General features: G+C 35.3%; 1 protein-coding gene across 1 annotated transcript in view; it reads left to right on the top strand.

The window, feature by feature from the left end:
• The window catches only part of DCDC1 (doublecortin domain containing 1), a 460,096-nt gene that overhangs the window by 247,453 nt on the left and 195,195 nt on the right, over nucleotides 1-17,448 (top strand). Inside the window, 2 exon segments of the mRNA XM_055091474.1 lie at nucleotides 4,881-5,015; nucleotides 7,753-7,871. Of these exon segments, the coding sequence (XP_054947449.1) occupies nucleotides 4,881-5,015; nucleotides 7,753-7,871 (254 nt within the window).

The raw sequence follows: 17,448 nt of genomic DNA, 5'->3' as shown, positions 1-17,448 counted from the left end.
AAAATGGATTAAAGACCTAAATGTAAGACCAGACACTATAAAACTCTTAGAGGAAAACACAGGCAGAACACACTCTGACATAAATCACAGCAAGATCCTTTTTGACCCACCTCCTGGAGAAATGGAAATAAAAACAAAAATAAACAAATGGGGCCTAATGAAACTTAAAAGCTTTTGCACAGCAAAGGAAACCTTAAACAAGAGGAACAGATAATCCTCAGAATGGGAGAAAATATTTGCAAAGGAATCAACGGACAAAGGGTTAATCTCCAAAATATACAAGCAGCCCATGCAGCTCAATATCATAAAGGGTCTTAATTCAACTGGATGTTCTGTAGAAAGCAAGGAGCCACTGGGAATATTCAAGCAGAGACAAGATCTTATTTGATCCTGTGCTAGGAAAATATCTCAGGAGGTTCTTACCTTAACCTCCCACCCCTGCCCTGCAGATTAGAAATACCTAGAGGGCAAAAGGGCATTCTGATCATTCTTGTCTCTGCTGCAGCATCTAGATACTCAGAGTTAGCTAAATGGAATTGAATTCACTAGTTAATTAACTCATTCAATAGAAAGCAGGTCAAACCTAGGGGGAAAAAAATGGATAGTGGAGAGTTGTCAGAGGAAAAGAACAAGAAAGGATTCTCTCTTTGATTTTAAGCCAAAGGAGAACTTTAAAAGAAAACTATATTTTCTAATGTTGAAAAATGAGAGAATAACAATCCACAGTTATTTTATCACTATTAATTCGTTCTAATGATTCAGTGAAAGTGAGAAAACAACTCATCTTAAAAGTTTATACACTATTGTATTTTTAGAAGAAATTTTTTTTGAATAAAATTTCAGTCTACTCAGAATAGTGGTATAAGAAAACAAAGATTTGACAAACTGGATAGTAAAGAGAATCTTTCAAAGAAAAATGGCCCTCCCTTAGCTATGAAACCTTTGAAATCCTTTCAGAAAAATGTCTCTGATTATATATAGAGAGGTGATCAGTACATTGGAAATAGCAATTTAATAACCTGAAAAGGAGCACTTTTAAAGAGAGATTCAGGCAGAGGTGATGGATGTCTACAGGGCATTTTATTGTAGAATCTTGATGCTCATGGCAGTAAAGAAGGCACTAAGAGGATTACAACAGGGATAGAGAGGAGGGAGCAAAAGCCGATATTCTTGATGCATACGTTTTAAAATTGGCTTGAGATAGAGATATCAGTGCCCAACCCCTGACTGTTCTTTTAAATCTCTTATTGACAAGTAAAACCCTTCCTACAGAGAAAAATTTGGAACATATAATCCTTATTAGTAATGTGGAAGACAGATATAACCCTGACAATTACAACCTGTTGCTCTTTTATCCATTTCTAAAAAAAGATTTGGAATCTACTACAAGTGGCGAACTTTGGTGAATACATCTTTCGTTCTATTGTTACTTATACTGGCAACATTTTTACATTGCTCTAGTTTACGGGAAATAAAATTATATATTTCCATGAAGTGGATGAGAGACAAACTTCATTGTAGTTAATATAAAAGAAAAAAGATTCAAGAGAAGAATAGCTTGAGGAATGCCTGGTTATGGGAAAATATAGCAGAAAAATATACTCCGGTGTCTGGCAGGTCATATATTCTGTCAAAATGAAAAGGAAACTGATTTCGATCCTATCCTTTTAGTATGATCAGACATAAGCAGCACATTAGTGACAACTTTTAGTATGGAAACAGTAGGGAAAACACCAAGTTATGATTTTAGAATTATGGCATGTTTGTTACAAGTTTACTTGTAAATTAAGCAGTCATGGATGCTAGCAGAATATATTATTCTGTATGTCACAAGGGAGGCTAGGAAAAGGCAAACAATTCTTTACTGTCCTATTTCTTTGGAGAGCAAGTCCTCAAGAAATAATATTTCCTACAGATAATTTGTACGGGAGAAAATAAAAACTTTTAATTTAAATTTTGAACTGATTGCCATTAGAATAGGACACAGAACTTTAAATAAAACTGCAAGTCCCTTCCTTATTTTTAGACCAATAGTTGGAATCTATTTGGGGACTGCACACCTAGATCCTAGATATTTTCCCTTGTTTGGTTGCATAATTAGGTAGTCGCTAATGTTTTCTGCTTTCCCAACTTTTCCAGTTCTTGGTCTTAGAGGTGGGTGGATAGATTTAGAGAATGGAAACAATAAGAGTGAATATCAGGGACATGAGGAAAGAGATTTTAGAACATTTCTTGTAGGTATGACTTTAATTTGTATAGTAAATTATTTAACTTGGTCCTAAAATTACTGTCAAAAGGAAAAACCTTATAAAATTTCTGTGTAGTAAACCATTTGTTTAGAATGAAGGTTGTGGTCTATGAGCTCCTTCTTTCAGGAAAAATTTCATTGTCTTGTATTTTGCTCCTCAGTAGATCTGTAGGAAAAGACCTTATTACTTTGAAATTGCACAGGAATATTGAAGTCTACTCCACTTTCGTTGGTGATTTGGAGAAAGAAAATTAAACAAGAAGCTTTAACTGGCCCAGTACATGTATGCATCATTTTTATCACTGGCATCATCTGTATCAGCACAGTTTATTCAGACAAGCAAAATCATAATGATCATTTAAAGGAAGCTATGTATATAGGTATTCAAAAGAATAAAAGAAAGTTTCTTGTTTTGATTCTCAACAGGACTAAAAAGGTTTTCTAATGACATACATTATGGTATATATTTGGAGACCTGTCTCAACATAAATGCTTTTATACACATGTCCGTGAATGCACACATATACATACACATGTGCACACACACACACTCACACAGAGACACACATGGCATATTATGTTTCAGGTTGTCCAAGCACTTTTCTTTTCTGAATTCCAATTTTTATCTCCCCCACCTTCCTAAACATTTGATCTAAAACAAAGCTATCAGATTAAATTAAAAAGAAAAAAGAAAGTGACATCATGAAGAGAATTTAATGGCCATTGTCAGTTTTAAGTGTATTAGAACCCCAGACTTGGCAGGATTTTTCTTTTTTAATAACGTGAAATGAAGCTGAGTTAGTGGGCCTGGCTCTCTCTGGTCTATGTGGAATCACTTGGGAACCGTCCAGCAAAATATCTCTCAGAGAACAGCATGGTGTTAATACTGGGTGCCAACCCAAGACAGACACAAAGGACCCCTTCGCTCTTCACCAATAAGCCAACTGTTAAAAGATTAAACCATGTTGTGGAGATAACAAGAATTTAGGCACTGGCAGCAGGTGCTGTACAAAGAAGCAGTTGGCAGTACGATTCTTCTGTCTGACATTCCAGTCAAAACAATCTTCTTCCCAGTTTCAGAGGAGAGTTTTGAGTGTGATGGCAACTTGGAGTTAGGAGGTTGACTAAGAGTGCTACTTTAAATGCCGTGTCCTGTGGTGGATGGATTAGTAGAATATAGTTTACCATTGTTCAGAAACTGCGGGGGATTCTCCTCCAGAATCAGTCACTACTGGCTAACTGGGGAATACACAATCAAAGAGCTGTAAATCAAATCTGCTTATGTGGTGGGGTTGCTGTATTTTTAAAATTTTATTTTCACATATAGGAGTCATATGACATTTTCTTCTCTAGAGAAGTAACTATCTTCCATTGTAGAATAATTATAGATAATTATAGAATAATTATCAAATATATTGGTCATACCCTTTTGTTATTGCCTGTTCACACTTGTAAAACATTACCTTTTAAATTATTATTTAACTTTTATTTTAAAAAAAATCATTTAGTACTCAACAAATATCTAGTATAACAGATTTAGAATAGACTTTTCAATATTAGAAAATGATTTTAACTGTTATTGAAGCAACATCATTTACTAAGTTTAAAGCATAAGTTGGCATATTCCCATAATCCTATACAAATAAGGATTAGCACTTTAAAAGTTAGCATGATTATTCAGGGAAAGTGATCATATAAGTTAGGAGATAAAGTTTATTAAATATGAAGGTGTAGAATTCTGACAGATGACATGAATGACTGTTAATTTGACAATCAGGTCTAAGCGAGAAACGCTAGAAGGTGCACAATACGTTTGGCGTTTGTCATCTGATTAAACACATGGGATAGAGATGCAGTGTCTCCCCAGTCGACCCCCTCCCATCCATTCCCACAACTGTCACTGAAGTCTCAGCTCCTGTCCCTTTATTCTTATGAGGTTGTACAAACTCTCAACTGTTCTTCCTGCCTTTGATCTCTCCATTCTGCAATCCATTATGTTTACCCTTGCCAGGTCAACCTTTCTAAATCTTCTGTAATCCAGTCCCTCCTGCTTGAAAGCTTGAAAGCCCTACTGACACCTAACTCCATAGCCTTACACCTGACTCCTTCTAAGTTTGGCCAAATTTACATTTTGAGACTACCAATAAATCCTAAGGTGCATTGATTATACTATTTTCCTTTGCTTGGAATACCTTTTTATTCTTCATTATTCCTGTCAAACTGTTTTCATCCTTCAAGGCCTGGTCTGGATGTTACCTCTTTCAAGATGCTTCACTTTTTGTTGCTCCTGCAGAAATGAGCCTACCATTCTTTGCATACTATAGCACTATTTAATCAAACATGTGGAGCTTAACATGAAATTGTGTGTGTTATCGCCTCTACAGTTGTAAGTTTATTTAGTGCAGGAAAAATGTTTTATAATATCCCATACCACACAGTCCGGGGCCTTCCATATCAGAGCTGGTGCTCAATAAATATTAATTGAATTGAGTTTAATGGGATTGAACACTACTGTTTCAAAAGAGAACTTCTCAGTCAGAAACATAATGTTCTAGATTATTTGGGGTAAGTATGTTGAGGAAGGTTAACTTTCAGACTGTAAGTTAAAAACATGCTTCTTCTCATGGTATAGGTGAACCCCAATATTGTCCTTCATGCCTCTGTTTCCATCAGAAAGTGGAATTTCTCAAGTGGTGAAGAGATCAGTGGGGCTCAGATAGCACTCTCAACCCTGTGGCCTGCAGCTAGTGTGTGGCTGATCACAAAGGTATCCAAGGATGTCTGCTCTCCCTAAGTAACTTCCTGGGCTCACTGGCTTACTCTGCTGCTCCAGTTCCCGATGACCTCATGCACACAAGCGTGCAAGTGAAAGCATACAAGTTGTTGCCTGTCATGAATCTATGCTCTGCTCTTGGTTTGTCTAGTGAGGAGGACCCCGACGTGAGCATTCAACTCCGTTTTAGATGTGCTGATTAGTTAACACTCTAGAATGTATTTAAACGTAGCGCAGAGCTTAGGTATACTCTACAGACTCACCATTTTCATGAGATGTGTCTGAATGTCATTTGCTTCCGCTCCTTAGTCTTCATTGTTGAGGTTCACAGAGCTTGGTGGATTAGCACCATATAGTGATGGCATATGGTCTTAGTAAGGATAGTTTTCTTTCTTTTTTTTTTTTTTTTTTTTGCGGTACGCGGGCCTCTCACTGCTGTGGCCTCCCCCGTTGCGGAGCACAGGCTCTGGACGCGCAGGCTCAGCGGCCATGGCTCACGGGCCCAGCAGCTCCGTGGCATGTGGGATCTTCCCGGACCGGGGCACGAACCCGTGTCCCCTGCACCGGCAGGCGGGCTCCCAACCACTGCGCCACCAGGGAAGCCCAGTAAGGATAGTTTTAAAAGAAATCCCTGAGTATAAAATGTGAACAATGCCTAACATATTTTATTCCTGTGTATTGGCACTATTTTTTTTAACTTTATTCTTATACTATTGAATCAGATTTAAACTGAGAACATATAATTGTTCTCCTCTTCTCTCTTGCTATTGAAATACTTTTTGTAATTGCCACCAAATATTTATGTCTGGAAAGAGATGGTACAGCTTATATCTACCCTTCTTGTGCCTCCCTTTGCCCCCTCCCTGGAGACTATTTTTGCTTCTTTTTAGCACTTCCATGGGTGCAGAGTCACCCAGGCAAGTTTGCTGCTACTTAGCTTAGGGGGTAGGAGAGATTGAAACTATTTTCTCATATGAAATTTTGGATTGCCCTTAACTTTTATTTTTGCTTTTCTGGGAGTTAAAAACAAAAATATAGAGTAACTAAGACACAAAGGTACTAAGAAATATTATTCACTTCATAGACAAAGGCAGAATGAGATTAGATATTTCTTAAATCTGCTTCCAACCTGGAGACTCTATTAACTACTAGCCCTAAGTTGTGTTTTATTTCTGATTTAGTAATAATATCTGCCATTTTGTTAAACATATGCTAAGCATCTTATACACATTTATTATCTCATTTAATCTTATAAAAACTATGCAGGTTTTCATTATACAGCTGAAAAAACTGAAGCTAGTAGCTGGTGGAGGAAGGATTCTTGGTCTGTCTGACTTCAAAACTTATGCCATTTCACTGTAATATAAAACACTGCTCTATATCTAACCAATTTATGAGCACTGATGGAAGTGTTTTAGTTTTAGGACTGCCACTGAACATTTATGTGACCTCAAGTAAGTCACATACCATATCTGGGCCTTAGTCTTCTGGTAAAAGAGTTGGACCAGTTGATATGGAAGGTTATTTTCCCAGATCTCATATTCTGTAATTCTATGGTATCTGTTCATAGAATTTCATGATATCAGAAAACCTGTACTTGTCTAAAAATTTTCCTAAACTAATTGAAATGTTTGATGCAAAGAGTATGAGTTTTGGAGTTAGATAGATCAGAATTAGAATCCTTTGTGTGACCTTGGGAAAGTTACTTAGCTGCACTGAACCGCAGTTTTCTTATATATAAAATGAAGTTAGTCACCTGTCTTGCACAGTTGCTGTGGTGATTAAATGAGAAAATACGTGTGAAGCTCAAGCATACAATGTGGTATACAGAAAGTGCTTAATAAGTGGTGATTCTTTTTACTTACCCCAAGGAGTTCCCTTTCTGTATAGACAGGCATGTTCAAAAGAGGATTCCATTCAGGCCTTATTAGAACAAAAATTTAGAAAAATATATTTTTCCTAAGTCATTGTGTAGTTCTTTTCCACACAACAAAAACGTGAGAAATAAAAGTCACATGCTAAAAGAAATTTTGAAAGTTCTATCCTTTTTTTCAAAATAAATCATTTTACCTGTTCTTAACAGAGAAGTTTCCATGACATACATCCTCAATATGTGTAAATAAATTCCTAAGTGTTTGTCACTTATTTAAAATGCTGTGTTGATTCATTCACTAAGTAAGAAAATTGTTAAATGGCCATTCAAACAATGTTCTCAATCAATTTCCTTATCTGAGAATCCTAACATTTAAAACAAAAGCAGTTCATAAACCACCTTAAAATGTTTAACCCATGGTATTTAGACCCAGAGTAAAACTTTAAATTGGTACAAAGGTTAAGGATTTGTTTCAATCTTTTCAGTTCACTGCACTCTTTTTCTTCTGTGCATACATATTTCAAGTAAGCTCTGTAGTTATAAGTATAACAAGTGACACGTGATGGATCCCAAATTGCTGCACTGTGAAATATGCACAGAAAAAAAGGATAAATGAAGATATCAAGGTCTGTTTTATTTTGCACTGAACTGTAAAATGCCACCCTTGTCCGACAGAACATCACTGATTCTGAGCAGGGCTCACTGACTGCTAAGTTGTGGGTAGTGTTTCACTTTTGGCAACTGTTAATATCCGGGTTTATCCAGGCATAATGACCTCACTATTTGTGACACATTGTTGAATTTTCTGGTTCTTTTAACTTATTTAGACCTTTCTCCCCCTTCTCTATTCATTGGAAGACTGGAATGATCCTGAGCCGAGCGATAACTCAGGGCTGCCTAGCTATTGGTCATCCAGTCAGAGTCAAGGCCACTGAGGGAACATCACTAGAAGGATACAAATTAATCCTACAGAAAAGGTAATGTTTATGAGCCATTTACCTCAAAACAAGAAATGTTAATTTCAAGATTCCCGAGCAGTCTGATCATGATGCTTCCTGGCTTAGGTGGAAATTTCATTAGGTTTTAAATTTGTTTTCAAAATATCAATATTAATTTTTCTAAAATAAGCTTGAAAGTATATGCCACTTAGTTTGATAGTGTTTCTTAGATATTTTTAGAAGTGAAAAGTTGGTGTTCAGTATGTGTCTGTGTTTTAGACAAGCTGCTGCTTAACTCTATAATAATTGAAACTCCTTTCTTTATATCCATTTTGGTTATTAATTTAAAAATTTAATGTTCTATGTGTATTCCTAACCTTTTCTCCATCTTCTGAATGTGAAATATTGAACAGTGAAAGAAAAATCAAGGAGACAAAAAATTGCTGGCTTGTAAGGTACCAAAAGTGCCATTCCTGTTTGTTTTTCTCTGACTTGGTAAGATAAAATTAAAAATAGATTTAGAAGAAAAAAATAGCAATAAGGAAGAAAGGTGATTTACCTTTCCTAAATGCTTTCTTTTTTCTTTTTCATTTGTCTTTTGATTTTACCTAGTGTTGACAAAAACAAGTCCTGTTGTACTTCAAGACAGAAAGCTATTAGCCAACTACTTCTGGCTGGATAGACAGTTAGGATGTGCTTAGGGCTGAAAGCAGAACAAGGGCATTTAGGCACCAGAGAAACTGGCTCAGCCACAATTACAGAAGGGAAATTTTCTCTAACATGCAAAGCAGACTGTCCAAAAGGCATTAGAACATTACATAATGGCTAGGAATGTGATCTACAGAGTCAGCTCTCTAGAGTCTAGAATTCTTACTCTAACAGTGACAACAGCAAATGCCGAGCCAGACACTATTTTAATTTCTCTATACCGCATTGTTACATGTACTCTTAACAACGACCTGATAAGGTAGGTGTCATTACTATCACTATGGGTGAGGAAATTGAAATATAGAGGTGTTAATCACTTACTCGAGGTCATAGCTACTAAGCAATTGAGGTGGAATGCAAAAATTAAGTAACCATAATCTATAAGTCACTCTTGGCCACAAAACTACACAGTCTGTAGGCCAAAATCCAGTCAAACAACTGCCAGTGAGTGCCAAGTGTGGTAGTAGATACCTCAGTGAATGAGTAGGGTATATTAATTGAGAAACCCAAGCAGAAGGATGAGGGAGACAGTAGCTTGCTATCTCACAAGCTGGCCAGTGCTAGTAGAGTCCTAAACACACAGTTCCCAAGAAGGGGCAAACAAACTCAAGGCAAGTCCCAGTTGATGTGGTGCTATATTTGGAGTAGGTAATAAGAAAGATTTCTGGGGCAGAGTCAATGCTTAAACTGGAAACACACAAAGCGTCAACTTGCAATAATGACAAGGGCAAACCATGGGAAATGGAGACAGAGATGCTTCAGCTCACTTAGTCCAGAGTTATAATAAAGAGAAAAATCTATCAATTGTAACTGACCCAGAAATGATGCAGATTATAGAATTAATACTCATGTCATTAAACAGTTGTTATCATTGTATTCCATATATTCAAGAAGCTAGAGGGAAAAATGAACATGTTAAATAGAGACATAGAAGATAGAAAAAGACTCAAATCAAATTTCTAGGTATGAAAACTGCAAGGTATGACATGAAAAATATACTGAATGTGACTAATAGCAGATTAGACATTGTGGAAGAAAATATTAGAGAACTTGAAGAGTTAGAAATAGAAACTATTCATAATTGAAAGCCAGAGAAGAAAAAAATATACATTGAAAAAAAAAATGAACACATCATCAGTGCGATGTGAAAAGCTTCATATGGCCTAATCTCTGAATAATTAGAGTCTCTGAAGGGAAGAAGCAGAGAACAGAAAAATATTGGAAGAAATGATGTCTGAAAAATTTCCAAATTTTGTGAAAACTATAACCCACACATCCAAGAAGTTCAACAAATTCTAAGCACAAGAAACACGGAGAAAAGAAACCAAGGAAAATCATAATAAAACTGCTTAAAATTAGTGATAAGGAGAAAAATCTTATAAGTACACAGAGAAAAAGACATTTATTATTTACAAGAGGAATAAAGATAAGACTGACAGCAGATTTCTTGTTGGCAGCAATAAGAGTGAGAAGAAAGTGGAAGAACATCTTTAAAAACTAAAAGGAAAAAAAAAAAAACCAACCTGTCAGTATAGAAATCATCTCCCAATGAAAATATCTTTCAAATATTAAGGCAAAATAAAGACTTCAGATATTATTCACAAACTGAAAGAATTTGTCACCAGCAGACCTACAGAACAAAAAATGTTTAAGGAAGTCCTTCAAGCAGAAGAAAAATGGTATCGGATGAAAATGAAGAGCACTGGGAATAATAACTACATAGGCAATATAAAGACCTCATTTCTTATTAAGTTTCTTTAAAATATAATTTATTGTTTAAAGCAAAAAAATAATAATTTTATTATGGAGACAAAAACATGTAGATATAAAATATATGAAGGCAACAGTACAAATGCCAATAAGAGAAATGGAAGAAAGGGTCTTTTTTAAAAAATTAATTTATTTGTTTATTTATTTTTGACTGCATTGGGTCTTTGTTGCTGTGCGCAGGCTTTCTCTAGTTGCGGCGAGCAGGGGCTACTCTTTGTTGTGGTGCATGGGCTTCTCATTGCAGTGGCTTCTCTTGTTGTGGAGCACAGGCTCTAGGCATGTGGGCTTCAGTAGTTGTGGCACGCAGGCTCAGTAGTTGTGGCACGTGGGCTCTAGAGCACAGGCTCAGTAGTTGTGGCTCACGGGCTTAGTTGCTCCGCGGCATGTGGGAATCTTCCCGGACCAGGGCTCGAACCCATGTCCCCTGCATTGGCAGGTGGGTTCCCAACCACTGTGCCACCAGGGAAGCCTGAAGAAAAGTTCTTATACTATATTTGTCAAGTGGTATGTTATCAACTGAAAGTAGACTGGTAAGTTAAAGATGTTTATGATGGACCCTGAAGCTAAAATAATATAACAAAGAGTTATATGTCTAACAAGCCAAAAAAGTTGATAAAATGAAATAATTAAAAAATACTCAGTTAATGTGAAAGAAGACAGATAAAGATGGAAAGGGAAACAAAAAACAGGTAGGACAAAGAGAGAATAAATAACAAGATTGTAGATTTAAACCCATGTGTCAATAATTGCATTAGATGTAAATAATCTAAACAGCCCATTTAAAAGTCAGGCACTGTCAGATTAGATAAAAAAGCAAGATCCATCTGTATACTGACCTACAAATAACCCACTTTTTTTTTTAATCCATTTTTAAAAATTTTATTTATTTATTTTTGGTTGTGTCATGTCTTAGTTGCGGCCGGTGGGCTCCTTAGTTGTGGCATGTGAACTCTTAGTTGTGCCATGCACGTGGGATCTAGTACCCTGACCAGGGATCAAACCCATGTCCCCTGCATTGGGAGGTGAATTCTTAACCACTGCACTACCAGGGAAGTCCCAATAACCCACCTTAAATATAAAGACACAATAGGTTAAAAGTAAATGCATGAAAAATGTATGCAATGATAAAACTAATCCAAAGAAAGCCAGAATGGCTAAATTAATGTCAGACAAAGTAGACTTCAGTGCAAAGAATATTCCAGGGGTAAAGAGGGTCATTTCATAATGATTAAGCGATTAGTTCATCAAGAAGACTTAGCAATCCTATATGTTTGTTCACCTCATAACACAGCTTCAAAATACATGAAGTGAAAGCCGATAGAACTGCAGTGAAAAAGAGAAAAATCTACAACTGTAGTCCGCGATAACAATATCCTATTTCAATAATTAATAGAACAAGTGAGGAGAAATCTGTAAGGATACAGAAGACTAGAACAACACTGTCAATCAACTTGACCTAGTTGATACTTATAGAAGAATGCACTCAATAACAGCAGAAGACATATTCATTTAAAGTAACAGTATATTAAACAGAATGGACTATATTCTAGCTATAAAACAAGTCTCAATACATTAACAGAATTTAAGTATTATAAACATGTTCTCTGGCCATAATGGATTTATATTAGAAATCCATAGCAGATAGCTTTCACAACAAGGTCCTACTGTATAGCGCAGGGAACTGTATTTAATATCCTGTGATAAACCATAATGGAAAAGAACATAAAAAAGAATGTATATATGTATAACTGAATCACTTTGCTGTACAGCAGAAGTTAACACAACATTGTAAATCAACTACACTTCAATAAAAAAATAGCAGATAGCTTTCTGGAAAACCCCCAAATATTTGGACAAAAGTAACACATTTCTAAATAACCCATGGAGAAAAGAAGACATCAAAATGGAAATTAGCAAGTATTTTGAACTGAATGAAAACACACATATTAAAAACTGTGGGATGCTATTGAAGAAGTTCTTAGAAGGAAATTTATATAAATGCATATGTAAGAAAAGAAGAATGATATCAAATCAATGACCTCAGCTTCCATTTTAGGAAACGAGAGTACGAAGAGCAAATCAAACTCAAAGTAACCAGAAGACAGAAAATAGTAAAAGTTCGAGTGGAAAGCAATGAAATAGAAGACAGGAAAAAAAGAGAAAAATCAAGAAAACCAAAAGCTGGGTTTTTGTTTTTGTTTTTGTTTTAAAGATCAAAGAAACTGATTAACATCTAGCCAGACTGTTCAGGGAATAAAGTGAAAGGACACAAATTACCAGTATCAGGAATGAGAGAGTTGATATCACACAGTTATTAAAGGAATAATAAGGGAATATTCTGAACAAAGATCTGCCAATAAATTTGCCAACTGAGGTGATAAGGACCAATTCCTTAAAGGGCACAAACTACCAATGTCTACTCAAGAAGAAATAGGTAACTGAATAATCCTATATCTCTTAAAGAAATTAAATTTTTAGTTGAAAACCTTCCCACAAAGAAAACCTCAGGTCCAGATGGTTTCGCTAGCTTCACTGGGGAATTCCACCAAACATTTTAGGAAAAAATAATGCCAGTTCTCCATATTCTCACACAGAAAATAGAAGAAGGTGGAATACTTCCCAGCTCATTCTGTGAGGCAGCATTACTCGGATAACAAAAAACAGGCAAAAAGACATTACAGGAAAAGAAAATCATAGACCAATATCCCCGTGAACATAAATGCAAAAAAACTTAACATTTTAACAAATTGAATACAATAATATATAAAAAAGATAATATATCATGACCAAGTTGGCCTTACCCCAGGAAAGTAAAGTTGATTTAACATTTGAAAATCAGTCAATGTAAATCACCATATTGGCAGACTGAAAAGGAAAAAATCATGAACATCAAATTGACATAGAAAAATCTTTTAACAAAAGTCGGCATCTCCTCCTAATGAAAACTTTCAGAAAACTGAATAGAAGGGAACTTTGTCAGTATGACAAAGCTCATCTATGAAAAAACTACATCTAACATCATACTTAATGATGAAAGAGCAAATGGTTCCTCCTAAAGTCAGGAACAAGACAAATTTGTCCATTCTCACCTATTCAGCATTGCATGGAAGCCTTTAGCCAGTATAACAAGAAAAGGAAAAGAAATAAAAGACGTCTGATAAGAATTGAAGAAGTAAAACTGCCTTTTTCAAATGGTGCGATTATCTATGTAGAATATCCTATGTAACCAACAAAAAATTTCTAGAATTAATAAATGAGTTTAGCGAGTTTGAGAGCTTGAAATCAATATGTATATTACTTGTATTCCTATGTACTAGCAACAATTTTAGAAACTGAAATTTTAAAATACCAATTACTATAACATCAAAAGTATGAAATACTTAAATATGAATCAGATAAAATATGTACAAGACTTGGTTATTGAAAACTACAAAACATTGCTGAGTAAAATTAAAGAAGACCTAAATAGATGCAGGGATATACTTGTGTTCATGGATTGAAAGACTACATAGTTATGATGTCCATTCTCCTCAAATTGATCTATAGATTTAATGCAATCTCAATAAAAAGCCCAGCATGTTCGTTTATAAAAGCTATCAAGCTGATTTTAAAATCCATATAGAAATGCAAAGGACCTAAAATAGGCAAAACAATTTTGAAAAAGAAGAAAAAAATGACCTTACCTCAACTTATTATAAAATGATAGCTGTGAAAAATGGTGTGCTATTGGCACCAAAGTAGACAATTAGATCAACAGAACAGAATAGATCATCCAGAAATAGATCCACACATATATGGTCAATTGATTTTTGATGAAATTGCAAGAGAAGTTCAGTGGAGAAAGGATTTTTTTTTTGACAAACAGTGATGGAACAATTGGATATACATATGCAAAAAAAACCCTTTGATCCATATGTCATACGATAAACAGTAATTAACTCAAAATGGATTTTAGGTTTAAAATGTAAAAACTAAAACTGAATATTTTGGACAAAAACATAGGAGAAAATATTTATGATCTTGTATTAGTCAAACTTTCTTAGATATAACATCAAAAGCATGATCCACAAAAATATAAATTGATAAATTGGACTTCATTAAAATTAAGACTCTCTGCTCTTTGAAAGACATTGTTAAGAGAATGACAAGACAAGCTACACACAAGGAGAAATATTTTCAGATAATATATATTTGAAAAATACACACAACTCAAGAAAACATGGGCAGATAAATGATTTGGGCAAATACTGTAACAAGGAAAATATATGGTTGGCATATGAAAAGACGCTAATCATTAGGGGAATGCAAAATACACCTAAAATGCAATACCACTACATATGTAATAGAAGGTCCAGTGTTTAAAATGCTGACCATACTGAGTGCTGGTGAAGATGTGGAATAACTGTAACTCTCATAATTGGTACATGGTTTCTACATTGTTGGTAGAAATATAAATGGTTCAGTAACTTTGGAAAACAATTGATACTTTCCTAAAATATACACCTATAGGTGTGTATATATATATATAATATACATATATATATACAGGTGTGTGTGTGTGTGTTTGTATACACACACACACACACGCACACACACACACATATATACAGGTATATACATGTCTGTACCTTATTGCCCGGGCACTCTGAGAAATTTATTCAAGGGATATGAAAGCATGTGTCCTTATGAAGATTTGTACATGGGTGTTTATAACAGCTTTATTTCTAAAGCCAAAAGTAAAAACTGGAAACTACCAAAATGTCCATCCATAGGTGGATAGATAAATTATGGTGTATCATAGAAAATATTACTTAGCAATAAAAAGGAGCTAATTCTTGGTTCACACAACAATGTGGGTGAATCTCAAAATAATTATATTAAGGGAAAGGAACAAAACCTGTAAAGCATATATATTGTTTGATTCCATTTATATAAAACTTTAGAAAGTGCTAACTAATTTAGGAAGAAGATCCGTGTTTGCCTGGAGATAGGAAGGTGGGGAGGGACAGGAGGATGTGATTACAAAGGGTCACATGGAAACTTTGGGGGTGATTTTTGGGGGGTGATGGATATGGATGTACATTCATTATCTTGATTGTTGTGATGCCTTAACATGCGTAGAGATGTTTCAAAACTTAGCAAATTTTACACTTTAAATATGTGCCTGTCAATTGTATAATATTTTATAATATTGTCAGTTACTTCTCAATAAAGTTGTTTGTAGAAAGTACAAAGAAATAAAAACCTGAGGAAAAAACAAACAAAAATCAAAATGATGGTAAGGAATAACTAAGTGGTTATTTTAGAGGGAAATGGTGAGGGAAGACTACTCAGTGAGATCAGTAGTCTAGGTAAAAATGGCAGGTGTTTGGAAAGGTTATATGTAGCTTGATGAACATGTTCTTCATTCCCAGGGTTCTCCCTGGGCTCACTGGATACTGAAGATAGTGCTGTTCTGGTAATAGGTCCCTGAGGTTACTTCCTACTCTGGCCAGGATTGTCATGGAATTGGGTGGGACTGAAGCCACAAACTCAATGTCCTTGTTGCCTGTAGAGAAGAGAGCTTGGGAAAGGAAAAAAATGATTAAAAAAAAAAAAACTGTAGTAAGTTTAACTTGAAAAATCTCTATTTACAAGAAAAGATTTGGTTTAATTTAGAAAGGAAAGAAAGAAGAGAGCAAGGAGGAGAAGGAGGAAGCTAAGATGGGCAAGAAAAAAGGAGGATCCCTACCCACGCAAATGAGGACTATCTGCCTTTGTATTGATGCAACTTGCCTTTATCTGGGAAACAAAATCTAAGGGCCAGGATTTTTAGAGCTCACTCACCTCTGGGTATATACTTTTGAATATGGTTATCTTTTCCAGAGCATCTGAAGTGCCTGTGTGGTTTATTATTTTTTTTAATACGACCATATTTCATTATATAACAATAAATATCCTCGTGTGACAGCAACTTTTAGAGACAAAATTTTTTCCTGTTCTCCCAAGTAGTATAATGTGATTTTAACAAAAGCTATGAATTAAGACATTGCCTTTTATATGCTAAAAATAATAGAACTAGCACTTAAAGTAGCAACCTGACAACTCACAAAGAATATTGTAAACATATCATGCCTCATTAGTTCAGTTATATCTCATTTGGTGTCACTCATCTTATCCTTATTCAATATAGCAAGTGCTTGCACATATTTGTCTTTTTAATTTTTTTTCTGTGATGTGTATCTGACCATGAGTGAATGAAAGACAAACCAATGTCATTATCAATTGATCTCAAAATCATAAAAATTATAAAAATCATAAACCTCAAAATCAAAGATGCTTCTTTCTAAAAGATATTTGGGACATCAATTAGATAAACCAATTGCATCAAACATTTTTTTAGGCCATCATTTAATCTTGATTTTGCTTCATTTTTAAAGAATGTGGATTGTAGGATCTAGCCTTTAGTGATAAATTCATAAACTATTGGTAATTGAAGCAATACACACACACACACACACACACACACACACACACATCCATCTACACACAGAGTTTTGATTACAGAGAGTAAAAACTGGGGACCCGTAGACTTTGTTTGATCTGCACATTATTGTATTATTTTTAATTAGTTATGAGCTTATAGAAATAGGGAGATTTCACACACAAAAATTACATACTACTGGCCTTTCTTGAAAAAATCAGAATGTGCAACACTGAACTTTCGTTCTCTTATGACACCAAAAATACAGGAACAGATTCCCCCTTTGGATGGAACACACACCCTCCAGTTTGCTATATTCTCCACCATTCCTAGTAGCAGCCCTCACGTTAGCTCTAGCCTGCTTCATTTATCTCTATTACCTGTCTGGTAATCTTTGTTGTCTTCCTTATTTCAATGTTAATCTTTCAGTTATGGGTTTTTGAATTTACTTTTTTTCCCATTTAGGTCTTACTGGATATTAAATGATAACTGTCCAACATTAATCTAGACTAGGCTAAACAAACACTGCTTTAAGGACACCATTAAATACAGCCAACAGGGCTTCCCTGGTGGCGCAGTGGTTGAGAGTCCGCCTGCCGATGCAGGGGACACGGGTTCGTGCCCCGGTCCGGGAAGATCCCACATGCCGCGGAGCGGCTGGGCCCGTGAGCCATG

Source organism: Physeter macrocephalus, chromosome 16 (assembly GCF_002837175.3).
Source record: "Physeter macrocephalus isolate SW-GA chromosome 16, ASM283717v5, whole genome shotgun sequence".
In the NCBI taxonomy this organism is placed as follows: Eukaryota; Metazoa; Chordata; class Mammalia; order Artiodactyla; family Physeteridae; genus Physeter; species Physeter macrocephalus.
Note: the sequence above shows the minus strand (reverse complement) of the source record. Positions and strands in the feature narration are given on the sequence as shown.